Raw genomic sequence first — 21,039 nt, forward strand, 5'->3', positions numbered from 1 at the left:
ATCATTAGAAAACGCTAGGAGAAGGGTGGACAGCAGAAATGGAGGGAGGAAGATATCTGTTATGGAGATTTCTATGAATGGAAATTCAGAGATCTCTAACCCCATATGAATTCAGATGACTACAAAGTGACAGCGGTTTCAAGACAGAGGTTTCAAGAGTGAACACAATGGCCCAGTGAGAAGGAGTATCTTTTCTGGCTCTTTAGCAACAGAGCTAAGACTAAAACCGCTCTTAGATGCACGGGAACAAAACTGACACCTTGCCCTGTTGCCCTTACGGGTAAGCATACACCTGTCTTTCACAGTTTGGAAAAAGCAGCACTTTACACCCTGAGATAAATCAAAAAAGAGCACGGTCACCCAGTGTAATTCTAGTTCCCAAATGAAACAACACAAGCCTTTCCTGTAAGCTGCTGACTCCTGAACAAAAACAGCTTTATTCATAATTTTTGTAATGCTGATCTAAAAAATTAGCAATGTTTGCAGATTTGATAAATGATAGGAGGAAATAGCTGTTTGTCCATAAGGAAGAGACTAACTTCAAACTCAGTAACCTTGGTAATCCTGAGTTTCTTTTTCCCTTAAATACCCACTGGATTTTTTATATGCTGATCCAGTGCTCCTTTGGCAGGTGGAGATTGCGGTAGCTGGGAATTAAGAGGCCTGGGTTCCACCTCCTGTTTTACCTCTACTCTACCTTCCTTCTCAGAGTCTCAGCTTCAGTTAAGTGCAAAATTAGCAAACTGGTATAGATTATTTTATAAAGTTTCTTTCTAAATATAAAAGTGTGTAAATATACCATTATATACTCATATTAAAATAAGTATTTTTAGTAATAAAATATTTTAGTAATAAAATAGTATTCTGAAGGTATATCTCTTTCAGTTCTTACCACATAAAGCTCCAGCACGGCCTTCCAAGGTTACCTGCCAGGTAAAGGAATCGCCTCGGGCCTTCTCAGCCTCCAATTCCTTTAAAGAACGAGGGAAAACATTTCGCCACAGTAACAACATCTTGGGCAGATGGTAACGAACAACAGACGGTCCTAACGGAATAAATGAAAATACAAAACCATATGTATGTATAACATACATTACAAACAAAAGTCAAAGGAAAGAGCCCCACATAAGCTTTAAACTATAGCTTTCATTTCACTCCATCTTTATCTCTATTATTAATATTTTCAAAATGGTTTTTATTCAGTAGGTAAAAAATACACATATCTTAAAGCATAATAAAATTCACTAAAAAGTATCAATATTTTTAGCATGCAAACATAAAACAAACCCACAAAAAGTAATCTAAAAGAAGTGACCCTATATTTTCAGAATGAATTATATATTATCAATAAAATATATCTGAGACACATTTTGTGATGTCTTTTCTATAAATACATGTACATAAACATATATACACTCATGCACGCACACATATTCTTCCATTTTGGGGCAATTTTTATGGTTTAGTTTTATGCAGAATATTTATAACGAGGAACCTATATTTACATTGCTAAGAATTCATTTAACACATCACTTAACAAATTTAACATAAATTTCTGGTAAAGAGCTACCACTATTTATTTTCTTTAGAAAACTAGGTCAAAGTATAATTTCTAAAAGGCAGATGTTTAAAGTGGTGAGTAACTTTGTATACGCACACATACACACAAACACGCACATGCGCACGTGCACTTTTTATAGAAGCTAAACATGTGAACTAAAAGGTAGACATACATCATCATAATGATAACATATTTCTGTTCTATGTGCAATGCTATACTTTGCCTGCATCTCAGATCTGTCACAGCACTTAGGAAAGTGAGGTGCATGAATATAACTCCAAGAAAAAGCAGCACCAACACTGTTTAAATGTGACTGTATCATCCACTAAAATTACGTCACTGGCCTTCACTTTGGGGATGGAACGGGCCCCCATACTCTCATCTCTTTTGATTAACACTAAGCTAATCAGTTAGACCACGGCTATTCTGATGGTAAAGGTGAAACTTTGCTAACAACTTTCTCACTAAATGTACTTAAGCAGAAATTGCCAGAAAGAGAAATCTACTACAAGATGATGACAAAAACAACGTTACCATTTAACAACCTCATTCAAAGTCTAGAATGTGAACTTTAATACTTTCACATTAAATGATCTTTATAGTCTACTGGCAGTTACAGAATAAGACAAAATCCTACTCAAACAGAATTATACCTAAAGTCATAAGTGCTCCGAGTAAAAGCCATCCAGCCTGAGTGCGCTGTAAAGAGAGTCGGCTGTTTTGGGCAGCCGTTCGTAAGAGATCTTCAGCAATGCTGACTACCATCTGCAAAAAAAGGTTTAGAATTGGATTTCAATTTAAACATGTGAAAGAAATCAGATAAGAAAATACAAAGCCAGGATAGTGTATTAAAATAGAAGTTGTCCTTTTTTGTTGTCGCTGTTAACTTGTTTTTAAAGAGGCAACATTAAAACCTACTCAGTCCTAGGGCCGGCTGAGTGGCTCAGTTGGTTAAGAGCTCGCTCAAGAGTTTGAGCTCTGAGCAACAGCGGTTCGAGTCAGCCCGAGCTGAGCAGCCGTGAGCTGCCAACAGGTGGCGGGATGGCTCAGCTTAAAAAAAAAAAAAAAAAAAAACCTACTCAGTCCTGACTGAGCTGATGACTCTGAAGAAACCCAGAAGAGCGCCGTGGTTAAGGGAGAGCTCTAGACTAGGCTGCCTGGGTTCACATCCTAGCTTTGTCATTTGCTACTTTCTGACCTGGGACAACTTAACCTCCCTGCCTCAGGTCCCTCATTGGTGAAAGAGGAATAACAGGAGAGCCCACCTCTCTCTTATGAGGGCTAAATAAATTAATGCAGCAAAGCACTCAGAACAGTGCTGGTCCATGTAACCTCTTAACTCTATTATTATCAGTACTATTATCCTACATTCAAAGATTTGTTGAATTCCTCTTATGCAACTGACATTAAGCTAATCTTATGGTGCTTAAAATCTTAGAGTGGAAGACATAGGAAAAACGGAAGGCAACAGCAGCCCATGACTTTGTAAATGACAAAACAGTAGTACAGGTGTAGCAGTGGTCAGAAAGGCTATCATAGACTGAGTGGCTTTGAAGGGATTTCACGAAAGAGGTGTAACTTGTATTGGGCCTCTAAACAAATTGATACGGTTGGTACAGGGGAACAAGAAAGGGGCGAAATTCTAGTGAAAGAGATTAGCATGAGCAAAGGCATGGAGGCTGAAAAAAGCGTGGGAAGAAAGCAAGATGACTAGTCTGACTAGAGCAGTGGGAAATGAGAATGTATGCATAGAATGAAGGCAAATTATGAAGGTACCCATTTACCAGACAGAGGTGGCTATATTTTATTCTCTGAGTACTGGTTTGTCACTAAGTGTCTCAGAGCAAATGTGAAATATGACAGTGGTATGGGAGAGATGGGAGAAAGACTTTGAAGATAATCAGTGAGGAGACAATTGTATAACAAAGGGAGATGGAAGCCTAGATTTGAGTAGTAGCTATGGAATTCATAGGAATGAATGGACATCGGCCTAATATCCCAGAAAAAATAAGAGTATAAATACCTAACCCCAATCTGCCTATGTCAAGTAGCAAATAATATTTACATAAACACTAATACTCCTGAGAAGAAAACCATAATAGAAGGTACAGTAGAAAGAAAAAGAAAAATTACAATTCATGAAAACCATTCAACTTTTATTAAGTATTACCAAAATGCTAAATATGGCAATAGCATATTCTCCTGTCATCTTTGAATACAGCAATTTTAATTTTTACTTCTAAAAGCTGAAAGAAAGCTCTGATTTCTAAATAATTATTATAAGAGGTTTTTTTCTCTAAAAATTATAAAGTGATACTATACCCAAACAAAACCTATTATTCCTATGTCAGAATTAAATATCAAATTTTAATTAGGGTCTGTCAACTCTATGTTAGCAGGACTGTATTTTATATTATCACAGTAAAGCTGTTGTCGCTTGTTCCACATTAAACACGGAAGGTGCTCCAGCAAAGACGAACGCCTACATGACAACACTTGCAATTGTAGGATCTCCGTCCTACCTTTCCCTTGGCATGAGGAATGCCCAGTGGACACTGATGAACTCCACCTAATAGGGCAGCCATTGCAAAGCTGTATCCACTAACGGCTTCTGGCGAAGTTTTCAAGTTGTTGAGCCGTTCTGCACACCTGTCTAGAAAAGGTGTCAACTGGAAAGGTAATGCCACAGCCACGCAGCGCAAACACCACGCAGCTGCAAGTCGAGCAGCCATACTGGGATGGAGAAGCACGGAAGTCACAGTCTCCAAAAGTCCTAGAAACCAAATACTCAAAGAATTACTCTTTCAGAAAGCCAAATGGTTTCATGAACTAAAAGACTACGTACAACACAATAATTAAAATCATCGTCATTATGGCTTTGCTTCACACAGATACTTTCAGAACTTTGCCAACCACACATGTATTACCTCATAAACAGTCGAGTACTTTAAAAGAACATTTTCTACAAAAAAAAAATAGTATAGTTATATCCAACAAAATATAAGTGTTGGTGTCAAATTAAATGAAATTATTCAACAAAATTCTAGCCGATTATTAGAAACAAAACTACCATGACTTCGATTTCTCCCCAAATTTCATTTCACTATTTAATTCAAGATTGACTGTCGCAGCAAATTTTAAGTTAAATTGTAGGGACACAGCACAGGATTACAATATTGTAAGGCCCCCACTCGGAAAGGTCAGAGCAGGAGGGGAACTTTGGTGCGTGCCGAAGGCAGATGGCAACGGCCCAAGGAGTCTCATGACTTGAATACATGTCAAGCCGAAGGTGGTTGGCAATGACTCAAGGCATGAGATAAAAAAGAGGCAGTACGTGAAGGGCCAAAGACAGATAATAAGAGATGGAGCGGAGAGGTTCAGGACGGAACAAGGAAGCTCCCTATGTACTGATTGCTTACCCGCCACATCCGCTTGCTACACAAAGTTGATATAGGGCTTTGTCTGTCTCCCTCAATAAAAGGAAGATGCGGACAACCTGCAGGGTCTTTGCATCGGGCAAAAGTCCCTCCACCTACACGTCTCTGTGTACTTCTTTTCATTGTCGGTCTCATTGTGGGAAAACTGTCCCCACAACCCCACATTAAATAAAACTCAACTTTTAACAAATGCTCTAAACTGCTAATTTGATGACAAGCAACTAATCAGGAGTTAAATATCAATCACACCTATGACTTTTAAAAACAGGGAAAAACTATCCCAGCAAGTAAGGAGGTCTCATACCTATAGATGCTTCCTGAATAAGGGGGGATGCAGTGGCGTTCAGGCTCTGAACCAGGCTCCCGAGCTCCTGGAGGGCACAGACCATCACGTGCTGGCTTGCTGCGATGTCCGCTGCTCCAGATTTGTTTTCACCACTAGTATCATTCACTACTGCTTCTGGAAAACAAAATCATGTATTTGATGAGGGTGAATTAAATTGATGTCTGAGTGTTAAAAACTTTGTATGTAGTTATTTCTCAGCAGAAAATTTGTGCAATGAAACACTGAAGTAACTTAAAAACATTCTTTAATGACTTCATGACAATGCTTGAATACATACAGAGATATTTTGTCTGCTTCTAGTGATAGAACTTAATCTTAGTAAGCAGCAACAAACTCTAGGGTTCAAAAGCACAAGCTCTGGAGAAAGAAAACTTGGGTTTAAATCCCAGTTCCACCAATCATATTAGCTATGTGACACTGGGCAAGATACTCAACTTCTGTAAGTCTCAAATTCCCCATCCACTGAAAGAACGCCTATCTCAGAGAATACTGTGATGATTAAGAAATCAATGCATATAAGGAATTTAGCACAATACTGCCCCCAATACACATTTAGTAGATGTTAGTAGTTATTATTGTTATTATTATTATTATTATTGCTATTTCAAATATTGCAATATATTGGTAGCATCAAATTACTGACCAGAAAGTGTATCTATAAGGAAAGTGGCTTTATAACTTTTTACTAGAAAGTTCCTCAAAGTCCCCATTAGCTTTGCTGCCCCCTCCCCTCACCTTTTAACTTCCACTAGACTTGAAATGTATTTAACATGAAACAACTATAAATCCCTTGTCAAATTACTAACTGAGAATACATTCTGGCCCATAAATTCTAGATATATAGCACTATATTTAACTCTACTTTGAGGATTTTTTTAAACAAATAGCTAATCTATGTCCTTAAGATTAATCACCTTTAAATGACAGTAAAACCTTACCTTTTTTGCATTCCTTATGAATTAATAGACTATAAAACATATAACGTAGAATAGAACACAATAGATTAACATATTACAGACTCTCATTAAATATCTCTTTTCTTCTTAGATATTTCTGGACTTGGACATGCATGAACTCTTTCTTTGGCTACTAAACTGTAAGCTCCCTGAACAGGTGCTTACCTGTATCTGATTCACTATTTTACTCCCACCATTGGGCACAGTGTTTCTGGCACTCAAACAGTTCTTCAATGAATCAATGTACAAATATTTTTCAAATTGTGAACCAAGGATAGGTTACTATTTGAACATATCTAAAGAACAACACCTCATGAATTTAAATACTCTTTAATTCACAATTAATAATTTTCAGTTAGCCCTATACATTTAATAAATGGTTTGCTAAGTGAACTATTATAAACAACAAAAACTATAACTAAACTATTTGTGAATTTATTAATTTTATGAAATATTTACTACACATTCTCTAAACATAAATTACTGATTATTATATATTCATTAAATTCTTATTTCTAAAGACCTCTATTAGGCAATATAATTTGCCTGATTAAAGTTAATGTATATTCCCAACAGTGATCAAACTAAACAGTCTCATAGAATTTCCATTTTACCTTGCTTTATTCCCTACTTGAACTGTAAGCTCTGTGAAGGCAGGACTTTATCTTGCTCATTATTCAAACCCTGAATTACTGCTTTACAATCTCAGATACTCTATAACTGTCTCTTACATTAAAAAATGTATAAAATTGACACTTCTTAGGAGAGGATTTAATTATGAATTACAGAGGCTTCACAGTGTATCCTATAGTGGGCTAATAACCACTTGTAATTGTTCTTCTCTTAGTCTTCATATTAAGCCTATTAAGGGAGGGAAAAAAACCCAACAACATTTGTTTATAAAACAGACTCCCAGCCCAAAAATCACAATTAATTATGCCTAAAAGATAGCAAACCAATGCTGCTGCATACCAGAACAGCTATAAAATTAGCACAGGTACTTGAAATAAAATAGAAAACCTAATCCTACAAACATGCAACCCAAATCTTTAAACACTATTTCACTAAACGTATGTATTGCTTTAATAAAATCACTCAAAAAATTACTATTAAAACACAGTCCAGAAAAATATATAAACTAACTGGATGTATTTGTACCTATTAAGAATAACAATAAAGAACTAAATGACTATGGTAATCAACAACACACAGTATTACATCAGTCCTTACCTACTGCTTTCATTTGTTTTCCAATAGCTTGGCATATTTCTTTGGCAGCTGCAATCTGGGCTTTTTCACCCAGCAAACTGCCCACAGTGGCTCTTAGGATAAAGGAGACACATCTTCTTGAGTACACAGCCTCTACATGTGTTTGCGTTGCCCGAGGATGGGAAACCAGATCAAGTACATGGGACAAGAATGTAGCAAAGCTACGCTCCAACCACTGACCACCCAATGTCGTTACGAAAACAACATATGCCTATAAATAAAGATACAACTTCAAATAAATGTCTATAAATGAACTGAAATTACAGACACAGCAACTACAGAAATAAGTGATGGTGGCATGCACATAAATTGTATTTGAGATTAAAATAGAGAAAATCTAAAACATGAGACCTTTTTAGTACTTCTAGCATAGAAATTACTGGTAAAAACATATTTGACTAAAAATAGTTCTTAAGACAATAGCTTCATGAAGAACACAGACAGTGGTAAAGGAGGGAAGGAGAGCTGAATTCATCCTGGTTATGAAGAAGGTTATAGTTTATAGGAATAAGAGAACCTTAACATCCTAAATAAATAACTGACCTAGAACTACAAAACACTATAAGATAAAAAGGTTACTTCTAGTTTATACTTGTTTCAGGAATAAGGAATAGTTGGAATGGTTTGACGAATAAGATCACAAAGAAACATTCATCGTATTAGACATTAATTATTATTAGATCGTTAACCATAACATCTTATTTGGTATCAATTATGATTTTTAAATTATAATTAAAAGTTAGGTTTAATTTCGGAATTACATTGGTGGCTAGTCGTTGATGGAAATCCAAAGTATTAACTAGTATTTTTAGTGACAGCATCGGTGTACATTAAAATCTACTAAAGGCCTCAAGCTACCTGAATATAATTTTAATTAAAACTGAATTATTTTACATCTGATTTTCTGACAAGAAAAATTTGGGAAAATTTTAGATACTTAGATATTTAGATAACTATAGTAGATATACGCTTATTTACACATCACTAAATAGGTACCTTTCCATATAAGCATGTAGTTTGGAATTTAAATGTAATTCATTCATTTGATAAAGTAAATGTTTTGAAAGGAACCAGATGATATTAAAAAAATCTCTCTGTGTGTACTGTTACTTCATAAGACTTCCATGAATTTTCACAAGTGATATGAACAATTCGTTTACAGATATGTACTACAAACCTGTGTAACTCCAACTCTGACTTCACGATTAACAGACCCTCCAACTTTTAACATTTCTCCGCCACTCTTTAAGAAACCTGACCCTCCACGTAGAAATCCTGTGGCCATGAGTTCTAAGACTTCATCAAATGTTGCTCGCTTCACATTCTGGCGCATTACTTTTAGGAAGAAAAATACATTTATAAGCAAATCTATTTTTCTATTCACCAAATAATATTTTCTAACAATCTAGCTTTAAAATTCAAGTAATTATTTTTAAGCGTACCTAAATTACTGTAAAAGAGATAGGGTTTTTTTAGTTTTCTTATTATCTTAAAATTTATAATGTATTAGTAAAAATAAACTCAATTTGAAGCAAAAATGCTAAGAAAAACAGAAGGAACCAGAAATTAAAAGCAATTCAATAAATCTACGACAGAATAGACTAATAATGATGTTAACCTTAATATGTGTAACACAAGGACAAAGCATACCCACAGCAGATACTGCTAATTGATCACAGACAGCCTTCATTCCCAAATGAGACGGACATAAAGAAACTTCGTAAAGACCCTGCGTTCTATACAACCGTTACCAATGAATTAAAGTGTCACTGGACTGCAGCTGACTTGCCATCCCTGGTATAGAGCTTCATATTTTATTAAGTCCTTTCACATACATAAGCCTCACAAAAATTCTGCAGGAGAGACATAATTGCTCATGATTAAGTATGTAGGCTTTAGAATTTGACTGCCTGGGTTTTAATTTCAGCTCTGACATTTAGTAGAACACTTATTAGAACTCAAATACACCATCTCTCCAAGCCTCAATTTTGTTGTTTATAAACTGGGAATAACACATAGGGTTTTTGTGAGGACTAAATAAAACAATTCTGTTATATACTTAATTTGGTGCCTGGCTTATAGTTAGCACGTATTAAATGCTACCTATCATCATCGTCATCAATTCACAGATGAAATAATTATCATTAAAGATAAAGAGACCAAAACTCAAAGGGTTTCACAGCATCCGCTGTGAAAACATGAAAAAAAAAATACTATGCTATAAATGGGGATCTAGTCATCAGAGATTTAAAGTAAGAAAGCATATAAAGTGCCATAGTCCAGTCCCTTGAACATTACACAAAACCATTTCATAAATCTTACTTGCTTATATTTCTAATATGCTTGCTACATATTATCTTGTGCAGTATCATCATAAAAAGTGTCTTGACTATATCAAGGAAAATACCACTTGGGTACTTTAATTATGTGAAAAAGTAGACATAGATGCCTAACAGTTTAAATCCTTTAAAATGATTTGCCTATAAGTAATAACTCATATAGAAGGGAGCATTCCATATATTTTCAAGTATCTGTTACAGTCTAGATCAGGGGTTGGCAAACAACGATACCTGTTGCTTGTTTTGGCATCAATGCAGTAGCCATGACTGTTCCTAAGAGTTTCGACACTGCTACTCGTACCCCATAATTGGAGTTCTCCAAAGCCTTAAAGCAGAGAGTGGCTACATTTTCCAATTCAGCAGTCCACATGAACACAGCTTCATTCTGTAGTTCTAGTAGACACTGGAATTAAAAAAAAAATACATTATATCCTAGAACTTCCACTTCCAGAAATGGAGATTTACTCTCCTGAAATAGCCAAAATATTGGACAAAACATATGAAACAACAGTTTTAAAGACACTGGCCATCAGGGGATAAAGAATAGCGATCCTTAAGAGATGGAAAACAAACAAGGTGAACCCACACCTGTTCCAGTTTATAGTCTTGAGAAAGTTTCCAGTACTTAGGAGGAAACGTTTAACACTCAACTCCTATGTAAGAAAGAAGAAAGGTCTCAAACAAATAACCTCAGCTTCCACCTTAAAAACCTAGATGACGTAGAGCAAATTCAAGACAAAGCAAGCAGGAAAAAAAAGAAGTAATACAGATAAGAGAAGACAACAAGAAAACTAAAAGAAGGGTAGAAATGAAACCAAAAGCTGCTTTGAGGTGATGAGTAATTTGATAAATTTCTAGCCAGACAGATGAGGAAAAAGAGAGAAGACACAAATGACCAAAATTAGGAGTGAGAGAGGTCACATCACTACAGACTCAATATATATTAAAAGGACAAAGGAAATATTATAAACTTTACGCCAATAAATTTGACAACTTAGATAAAATAGACAAATCACCCAAGAAAAAAACCAGATAACCTAAATAGCCCAGTATTTACTTTAAAAATTGGATTTGTTTTAAAATTTTCCCTCAAAGAAAACTGAAGGCCCAGAGAGCTGCACTGGTGAATTTAACCAAGCTTTTGAGAAGAAATAATACCAATTCTATATAAACACTTCCAGAAAATTGAAGAGAAGGGTATACTTCCCAACTCATCATCCTATGAGGCCAGTATTACCCTGATACTGAAATCTTATAAAAACATTCAAAGAGAAGAAAACTACATACCAATATCCTTCATGAGCATACATGCAAAAATTCTAAACAAACTTTTAGTGACTCTAATCCAACAATATATAAAAAGGGTAATATATTATGACCAAGTGGGGTTTATCCTAGGAATGAAAGATTGGTTAAAATTCTAAAACTAATCACTGTAATTCATTATATAAGCAAACTAAAAAAGAAAAGTCATAGGATCATTTCAATAGATGCTGAAAAAGCATTTAACAACATACAAGGAAAACTGAACAAGATCAGTAGAGTGTGTCAATGTCACTGCTGTATTATACTGGTTGTAATACTGTACTACACTTAAGATATTACCATGGGGAGAGCTGCGTAAATGTTTATAAAAATCCCTCTATATTATTTTTTACAATTGCACATAAAATCTACAATTATCTTAAAGAGTTTAATTAGAAAATAAGCAACACCAGAAAAAAAACAATTTAAATCAAAAGGCATTTGACAACATCTATTCCTGATAAAACCTCTTAGAAAGCTAAGACTATATGGGCACTTCCTCAACCTGATAGCAGCCATCAACAAAAAACGACTGCTAACATGGTACTTAATGGTGAAGGACTGAATGTTTTCCCCTTAAGGATCTGGAACAACACAAGGATGTCTGCTTTCATGTTTTCTGTTCAATACTCTACTGAAGGAGCTAGCCAGGTATTGCAATAACACAAGAAAAATAAATAAAAGGAATCCACACAGAAAAAGAAATAAAACTGTCTTTACTCACTGACAGATGATTATCTATATAGAATATTGGATAGAATCTATTAAACAGTCTGATAAGTCAGTTTAGCAAGGTCAGTTGATACAAGGTCAATGTACAAAATCAATTATATTTCTATATGTTAGTAATGAACAATAAGAAATTAAAATTTTAAAAATCAATACCATTTAAAATAGCATAAAGTATGAAATATTAGGAATAAATCTGACAAAAGATGTACAAGGCTTGTACATTGAAAACCACAAAATTTTGCTAAGAGAAATCAAAGGGACTAAATGAATGAGAGATATATCATGTTCATGGGTTGGAAGACTTAATATTGTTAAGCTGTCAACTCTCCCCAAATTCATCTATAGATTCAATGCAACCTAAATAAAAATCCCAGCATGTTATTTTTGTAGAAATTGATAAGCTAAAATTCATATGGAAATGCAAAGAACCTAGAATAGCCAAAACTATTTTGAAAAAGAAAAATCTGGAGGGCTAACTACCTGATTTTAAGATTTATTATAAAGGTACAGTAATCAAAAATGTGTTGACACCAAGATAGACAATGAAACAGAATAAAGGGTCCAATAATAGACCCACATTTATATGGACAACCAATTTTCAACAAAGGTGCAAAGGCAAGTTAGTGAAAAAAAGACAATCTTTTTAACATGCTGCTAGAACAAGTGATATCCATGAAAAAACAAAATTAACACAAAAAGGATCATCAGTAAGTATTATTAAGTATTAACCTATACAACTTTAAGAAGGAAATATAGGAGAAAACTTGGGTTAGAAAAAGTTTTCTTAGCTATGACATCAAAAGCACAATCCATGTAAGAAAACTGGTAAATTGGACTTTAACAAAATTCAAAACTTCTCTCCTTAGAAATGCACTACTTAGAGAATGAAAAGACAAGCCACAGACTAGGAGAAAATATTTGCAAATAATGTATCTGATACAGGAATATATAAACAACCCTCAAAACTCAATAATAAGAGAACAAATAATAAAACAATGCACAAAAGTTTTGAAGATATGGATGGAAAATAGCACCCAAAATATGCTCATTATTAGTCATTAGGGAAATGCCAATTAAAGCCACAATGACATATACCTGAACTTCTTTATAAGAAGGGCTAGAATTAAAAAGATTGGCAATACCAAATGATGGTGAGGATGTGGAAGAAGTAAAAAATCGCATACACTGCTGGTGGGAATGTAAAATGGAACAAGTACTTTGGAAATTAGTAGCAATTTCTCAAAAAGTTCAATATAAATCTAGGATATGATCCAGCCATTCCGCTCCTAGGTATTTTGCCCAAGTGAAATGAAAGCACTGTCCATACAAAAACGTGCACACAGGTGCTCACAGCAGATTTTTTTGTAATAGCCCAAACGGGAAGCAACACAAATGCCCATTATAGGTGAAGCAATAAGCCAACTGTGGTATAGCCATACAATGAAATACTACTCAGCAATAAAAAGGAATGAACTATTAAATGAGCATGTAACAACAACGATGCATTTCAAAATAATTACGGTGTATGAAAGAAGCCAGAACCCCTCCTCCCACCCTGACCGCCAAAAAAAAAAGAAAAGAAAAAGAGCACATACCATGTGATTCCATTTATATAGAATGAAATGAAGCTAATCCATGGGGACTAAAAGTATGCCATCATATTTTAAAACTTTAAAAGAAAAAAAAATTGGGCCGGACGAGTGGCACGTTGGTTAAGAGCTGGCTTGCGATGCCAGAGGGCCCCAGTTCGGATCCCACATATGAGGGCCCCAGTTCGGATCCCACATATGAGGGCCAGTGACACTGCCCTCTACAGCTAAGATGCTGAACAACAGCTCAACCTGGAGCTGGGCTGCCGTGAGTCGCCGGCGAGGTGTAGGCTGCAGCCCCTGCTGCAGTGGGTTGCCATGGGCTACCGTGTGTAGCCAGCAGCCAGCATGAGTGGCCAGCAGCCACAGTGAGCGGCCATCCAGAAGCCAGCAACTGATCTGCCTCACCTGGGAAGAGTGCAATGATGGTGCCAACTTGGGACAGTGAAGCAACGTCCTCCACAACTAGACTGAAGAACAAAAGGACAGAAACTTGTCTATTCCCCTTCGCCAGATTCCCCAGCGCTGTTCCCATCCCCCAATTCCCCAATAAAAATCTTGAAAAAAAAGAAAAAAAGAAAAAAAATCACTGACTGTTTAAGAGCAAGCAGGATACAGAGCAGCATAATAAATTGGCTGAGGACTAACCTTGGCAACTGCACATCGAACAGCCATCGACCTGTCAGTCAAGAGGGACCTGGCATTCTTGTAAATGTCACGATGAGAGGAAGCTGCTGCACCACCCAGTCCATTTAGAACTTTCTGTAGGCTCATTAGGATTTCACTTCGCCCTTGAGACTAGATGCGAACATAAAGCAAAACTCAAAAACTATGTTGTAAAGCAAATTCCACATTTACACGAGAGCATATCAAAACACAAAGGCTGTCTGGGCTTAATGGTCTTACCTCTAAATTGTAAACAGTAAGGTAATAAAAAATAAAATAAAATTAAGTATTCTAGAAAGCACCTGAAAGATAAAAATAATTACTACCGTATTTCCCCATATATAAGATGCACCCTTTTTCAAAAAATTTGGGGTCTAAAAACTGGGTGTGTCTTATACAGTGGTTGTAGATTTTTTACTTGCATTTCCCGCTGAGGACGAGGCAATATATGAAGACAATGATTCGTCATCAGACACAGATGAGGACGAGCTAATGGTTGGAAGTTTTGACAGTGATGAGGAGCTGTATGAATTTTATGAGGAATAAAACATGAGTTCAATAACTTTATGTAACACATTTTTTTTCAAATTTCGGGCCCCAAAATTAAGGTGCATCTTATACATGGTAGCGTCTTATACATGGGGAAATACGGTAAATGGTACCTTTATGAGAAATTAGGTTACAGCAAGTAAACACATTCCAATGTTTCCATGACCTGTTGAAGTGCAATATATAATGAGAACATGATAAATGCAAAAGTTTCAGTATCATATGTCAAGGATCAAAACTTTAGAATGTGAAAGGTAGTTAAGTTTTTAAGTAAAAAGTAGTTAAGAAGTCATATAAACCATCTAAAAGAGAAAGAAAACATCAACACATTAAAAAAACTTGTCACAGATATGCCAAATTCTCATATTCTTGAGACAAATTCAGTCTTGTTTTCATATTCTTATGGTGCTTGATTCATATTTCTAGTAGTATATTTATTCAAATATAGATCTCTTTCACTAGACTGTAAGCTTTTTTGGGATCAGGAACCATGCCTTATTCATCTTTATATGCCTAATGCCTGACAGTATGTCCTCAACTCTTATTTAATAAATGAATAAATAGTTCTCAGAAGAGGTGTTGTCCAAGAAATCTTTAGCTTTCCGAGATCAGGGAATTAAGACTATGAGAGTCCAGGGCTTAGCCTATTCTTAAACTTCAAGTTGACAAGGAATTTTCAGAAGCAGTACCAAACTGACATGACAAAACAGAACTATTGTTACTTGATATCGGCTGCTGTGGACTGAATAGTGTCCCCTCACCCAAAAGATTAGTTCAAGTCCTAAGTGCTGTTACCTGTGAACATGACTTTATTTGTAAATAACGTCTTTGTAGGTGAAATCAAGTAAAGATGAGGTCATACTGGATTAGGGTGGGCTCCAATCCAATGACTGGTATCCCTAGACGAGAAGGATTCGGACACAGAGCGCAGATGCACAGGGAGAACACCATGTGGCAAGGGGGGCAAAGATTGGAGAGATGCATCTACAAACCAAGGGATGCCAAGGATGGCCAGCAACCACTAGAAGCTAAGAAGCTAAGAGGCTTCAGAGAAAGCACGGCCATGCTGACACCTTGACTTCAGGCTTCTGGCCTCCTGAATGGTGAGGCAATAGATTTCTGTTGTTCTAAGCCACCCAGCCTGTGGTAATTTATTACAGCAGCCCCAGGAAACTAATACATTAGCTATGGCACAAAACATAAAATGGCAATGCAAAAACATCCATAAGGCTAAATACAAAATGATCTATTCTTTGTCAAGGAAAAGCACTCGTTCCCTTCTCCCTGAAATATGAGGTAATGTACATTAAAAGAAGGGGCAAGTAATTTTTTTGCAAGTAACAACATTAAATTACCTTCTTGCTAAGCAGTATGAGTACCACAGTGACAGAAAAACGGCAAATAAACATATTTTTAACTGACATCTAACTCCTGCCACAAGCAAAACATTTAAATAATATTTGTTGTAAAACTTCTAGGTAGAAAAGGGTAAAGGGGGTCAAATATATGGTGATGGAAGGAGAACTGACTCTGGGTGGTGAGCGCACAATGTGATATATAGATGATGTGTTACAGAATTGTACACTTGAAAACTATGTAATTTTACTAACCATTGGCACCCCAATAAATTTAATTTAAAAAGAAAACAACTTACCTCTGCACTTTTAAGAGATTTCAAAAGATTATTTACTGTTTCTGGAAATGCACTGCCTAGCATTCTCCCCATTTTTTCATAAAATGCTCCCACACAAGTCACTGCAGCCCTGTAAGAAGTGATATTTTCTGTAGTCATTGTTCAAGTTAGTCAGTGATACAATTTTATCATACTTTTCTCATTTTCAGAAATCAATTTATACTTGTGCAGGACACTTGGCTACAAATCCTTAATTTTCAACTTTGAAAAACACCTTGCTTATTCTTTATAATTGCAACAAATACTATGGTTCATCAAATTGCATTCTTGTTAGGAAAACAAGAGAATAAATATATATTTACATAACAAATCATACCCATCCTTTGAAAACAAACCCAGGCTTTCCTTTTATGAAGACTTCCCAAATTACGTCAATCCACAAAGAACCCTCTCTTCTCTCATTATGTAAAGCAATGTCAACCACACATTTTTACAAAATCATATTGTTTACTGTGTTGTGATTTAACCATTTCATGTGGCTATATCTTATCCTGCCAATGGAAATGTAAACCATGGAAACAGGGAATCTATTATATACATTTTTGTATTGCTTACAGTGTCTGCCTCTTAATATATAAATAATAGTTAAGTAATTACTTGTAGACTTTAATCTAAATGGCTTTAATGAACATTTTATACATAGAAGGAGAAATGTAACAGCAGCCCATCTCTTCAGGAGGGAGGAAATCACCCACCATCACTCATGTAAACAGTAAATAAGTGAATAGTTGTGACTTTAGCTTAGAGGCCAGAGTAGGGCATAGAGGTGAAGGGCGTACGCTTCGGGGTCTGGCAGATGTGTGCCTCAATCCTAGAACCTGCCACCTAATAGCTATGTGTCCCGAGCAGGTTACTCTGAGGCTGAGAGGGATTAGATAAATGTAGCTCACTATCATGCATATAATAAACAGTAGAATCAGGAAATCAACTTTCACCTCTTTGACTCCAAATTCCATGCTTTTTTCAATACTCTCCAGGCTGATAACAAGGCTAAAGATGACTGAGGTCACATGCCAGAATAATTAGGAAATTCCTAAACAGAACCCAAGAAGCCACTGAAAATACATACGAGCAACATGTAATAAATTCTACTTAAGCAGAGCTACAAAATCACGTGTGGATTTGCTAAGTGATGGAGACCTAAATCATCAAAGTATTAATAGCTTCGAACTCCAAAATGAACTGGAAAGCAATAATCCTCCTTCAAAACTTTTGAGATCTACATCTATCCCAAAAAATACAAAATTTAAACATGACATATCTATGTAGTTGAAACAGACCTAAAAACCAGTGTCCAGAATAATTCCCGCATTTCCTCTGTAAGCTATTATACTGGTCCTGGCCCCTTGAATGATCGTGTTCTAGAGTTGTATCCATGGCATCTTCTCTCTTCCAATAGCAAGTCGTATACTCTTCCTAGGTAACTTTATCCACACCAGAGGGTTCAGCCTACTCCCAAATCTCCATTATCTACTCCCCACAACTACATTTTCAACTGAGATTTCTGACAGTTAATAAGTTAGCAAACTTATTTGGCCTCCAGGCCAAATCTGGCCCATCATCCAGCCTAACACCTGTTTTTAGTAAATAAAATTTTATATGCATAGAAATACAGCCATACTCATTTATTTACATACTGTCTGCAGCAGAGATGAGTGATAGAGACGTACAGTCCAAAAATATTTGAACTATATTCTGATAAAGCCAAAAATATTTACTATCTGTCCGTTCTCATACAGTTTGCCAGTCGCTAGCCTATCACATCCATCTTCCTTTCTTCTCATCTTAACCACTTACTTAACCCTCCTTGATGATCAACCTTTGGCTGACGCTGCTCTGAGAAGCCCCTTGACATTGCTCTCCACTCACAGCAGAGCTAAGCTTCTGTAGCTGTTATTTTCCCTCCCACAGCACCCCTCACAGTACTATAACTGCTGCGTTTCTTATTTGACTCTTTCACACGATGCATCCATCCCTATAGCCATTATCCTCAAGACATGCTACAAAAATTTCTTCCCTTGATCCAAACCACAAGTATGTGCAGAAGTTGGGTTAAGACCTTAATCTAGGGGTCAGCAAACGTGCAGGGAAAATTGTCTCTGGCTCAGACACACAACTCTGTCATTACAGCATGGAAGCAGCTATCTCCTAAATGAACAGGCATGTTTATATCCCGCTAAAACTTCACTTACAAAACAGGCAGCAGGCTGGGTGTGGCCTCTGGCCTATAGTTTGCCTGTTCCTGCCTCAATCCCATTGGCTAGAAATTACTTCTATCGATCCCAGCTAAGAATATTACCTCCTTCCAAATTTACCAAAAGACTGCTGTGTAAATTGCTGACATCATACCAATTCTCTGTAGTTTGCTGAAAGTTCCAGTGGCAATGGAGCAAATGTTGAAACAGAACACTTTCCCCAGACTTACTTAGAGGGTTTATTGTCAGCAGCATGCCTCAGGTTCCATGTACCTGGAGGTCTCTATAATCAGCATATCATAAAGACAATAATTTATTAAGGTAAGTTACTCTGAAAAAAAAAGTTTCAAGGGGCATCTCAAAATAAGTACTTACAATTTTGTTGGTAAGTAGGCTGCAGTGTCATCTTTATTTCTGATAATGTCATTACATTTCTCAAGTGTTTGAAAAACAGTGAAAGTATCCCCAATGCTATAAAGGGCTGCAAGATTTTTAGCTAACAATTTTCGTGTAGGTGGTCCAGGTGAGCTACTTATTAATCCAGTTAATTGTTCAACAAGTTTCTTCTGTTTTTCCTTTACATCAGTCTGTTATTAAAAAAAATAAAGAACATGATCAGTTTCTTTCTTATATGTACTTTGGTTGCCTTTTAGTAAAAATAAGAAAAACTTAACAGTTAAGGCACTCTAATAATTAAAATCTAGACTACACTGGGCATAACACCATAAATGGGAATTTTCAAGAAAAGGAAGAGTTCAATAAGAAATGAACCATTCTTTGCTAGATTAAATACTCTCCTCCATTCCCCTCCAATGCCAAAGAGTTAGCTGCCAATAAAAGTGACTACTATATCCAAAGTTTCCACATCAACTTAAAGAAACAAACCAACAGTGTAAGGATGTAAAATATTGGGCATATGGACAACTGACGTCTTAGAACCCAGATGGGCTCCCCTTTAAAAGCCAAGTCAGTAGGCCACTAAGTTATAGATCAGTGAAGGGAATCAAAAGAAACTCTGAAGAGTCCTACCCAATAGAAAAAAATATTCAGATCTACCCATAATCAATACTGAAAATTCATTCATTCATTCATTCATTCATTCATTCAAGAAATACTACTATGAACTTATTACACGCCATACACTAGTGAAGCAGTGCCTAGAAATGGAGGGAATGATTGAGGGCCTAAGAAGCTGTAGGACTCCCACATCTCACTCCGCCATTCTGGACTTAGGGAGCTCAGGCACAGCTGTGGGCTACGAAAACTACCGAAAACAGGGGAATTAAGTGACAGTTTGCATACTGGACGTTGAAGTCCCCAGCCTTCTCCCACCATTCCTAGAACCTAGACAGCTAGTCACGTACCTGAGGACACTAGAGTAGAAAAGTCTCTACTGGGGAATGATGAGCCAAGAACCTAAGATACTAGCGTCCACGGTTCCTCGAAGAACCCAACTAGCCTACAGTGAAGCACACTTCACCCTGCCCAGAAAACTTTTCACTACTCATTCTTCAATTTGAGAAGACAGCCAAAGAACATCAGATGTTTGAGGAAAGCATCTAATTTTAAAGACAGAAAATGAAAAGCAAAGTGGATGAAAGACACTAAGCAGGAAGAAGAAAACAGAAAGTAAGAAAAGTCTATTATTTACTCCTCCGAGAGGTAAATGAAGATATTGGGACTGCTAGGCAGCACTGAGTGACCACTTGAAGTTGGAGATAATGAATCTAAAGTCACATAGTCACGTTTTTCTCCAGTCACATTCAGCTATCCAGGTAGAGACATGAGATGGGCAACAAGATTGATTTAAAGGAGGTTTGGGTATTGCCACAGAATAGAAAAAGGACAGACAAGAAATTCCTATCACAGTGCAATATTCTCCAGTTCCATAAGTGACCCATGACCTTTCCAAAATATAGTGTTTTCTCATAAATCACGAACACATAATACCCTTGATTATGTTAACACAACTGGAAAAAATGTAACATACCTTGTTGGCAGCAACCAAGACTTTATCAAGAAATCGCAACCATTCAAAGATAAAAACTGGTCTCTTTGCTTCAGTGATTTGAGCCAAAGCGTCTTCGTTTAGCAATAAACTGTGGGCTAACTCCATTACTGAAGTTTTAAATTCACACCTTAAAATAACAAATTAAAATACACAAAATGTTTTTAACGTTAAAAGTCGAGCTAATGAATGCAATCACTAAGAAATGAAATGTTAGGCTTTACTTCTCATCTCATTTGGAGGAACCTTACATAATTTCTTTGAAGCAAAACCTGACAGCTGAAATTTCAAAGGACAAGGGTACAAAAAAAAAAAAGAAAGAAAAATGGGGTAGAAAAATTAAAATAAATACTGCAAATAAGGCATTATTCCAGAAGAAATGTGTCTAGTAAAA

The 21,039-nt window shown here is 36.2% G+C and overlaps 1 protein-coding gene across 1 annotated transcript in view; it reads right to left on the reverse strand.

The window, feature by feature from the left end:
• HEATR5B (HEAT repeat containing 5B) overlaps positions 1-21,039 on the reverse strand; it is a 75,386-nt gene that overhangs the window by 53,705 nt on the left and 642 nt on the right. Inside the window, 11 exon segments of the mRNA XM_019647839.1 lie at positions 893-1,045; positions 2,215-2,326; positions 4,084-4,334; positions 5,303-5,458; positions 7,531-7,780; positions 8,747-8,904; positions 10,140-10,311; positions 14,183-14,332; positions 16,404-16,512; positions 19,013-19,224; positions 20,628-20,775. Coding sequence (XP_019503384.1) covers positions 893-1,045; positions 2,215-2,326; positions 4,084-4,334; positions 5,303-5,458; positions 7,531-7,780; positions 8,747-8,904; positions 10,140-10,311; positions 14,183-14,332; positions 16,404-16,512; positions 19,013-19,224; positions 20,628-20,753 — 1,849 coding nt within the window. The 5' untranslated portion in view covers positions 20,754-20,775.

Source organism: Hipposideros armiger, unplaced genomic scaffold, assembly GCF_001890085.2.
Source record: "Hipposideros armiger isolate ML-2016 unplaced genomic scaffold, ASM189008v1 scaffold_116, whole genome shotgun sequence".
Lineage (NCBI taxonomy): Eukaryota > Metazoa > Chordata > Mammalia > Chiroptera > Hipposideridae > Hipposideros > Hipposideros armiger.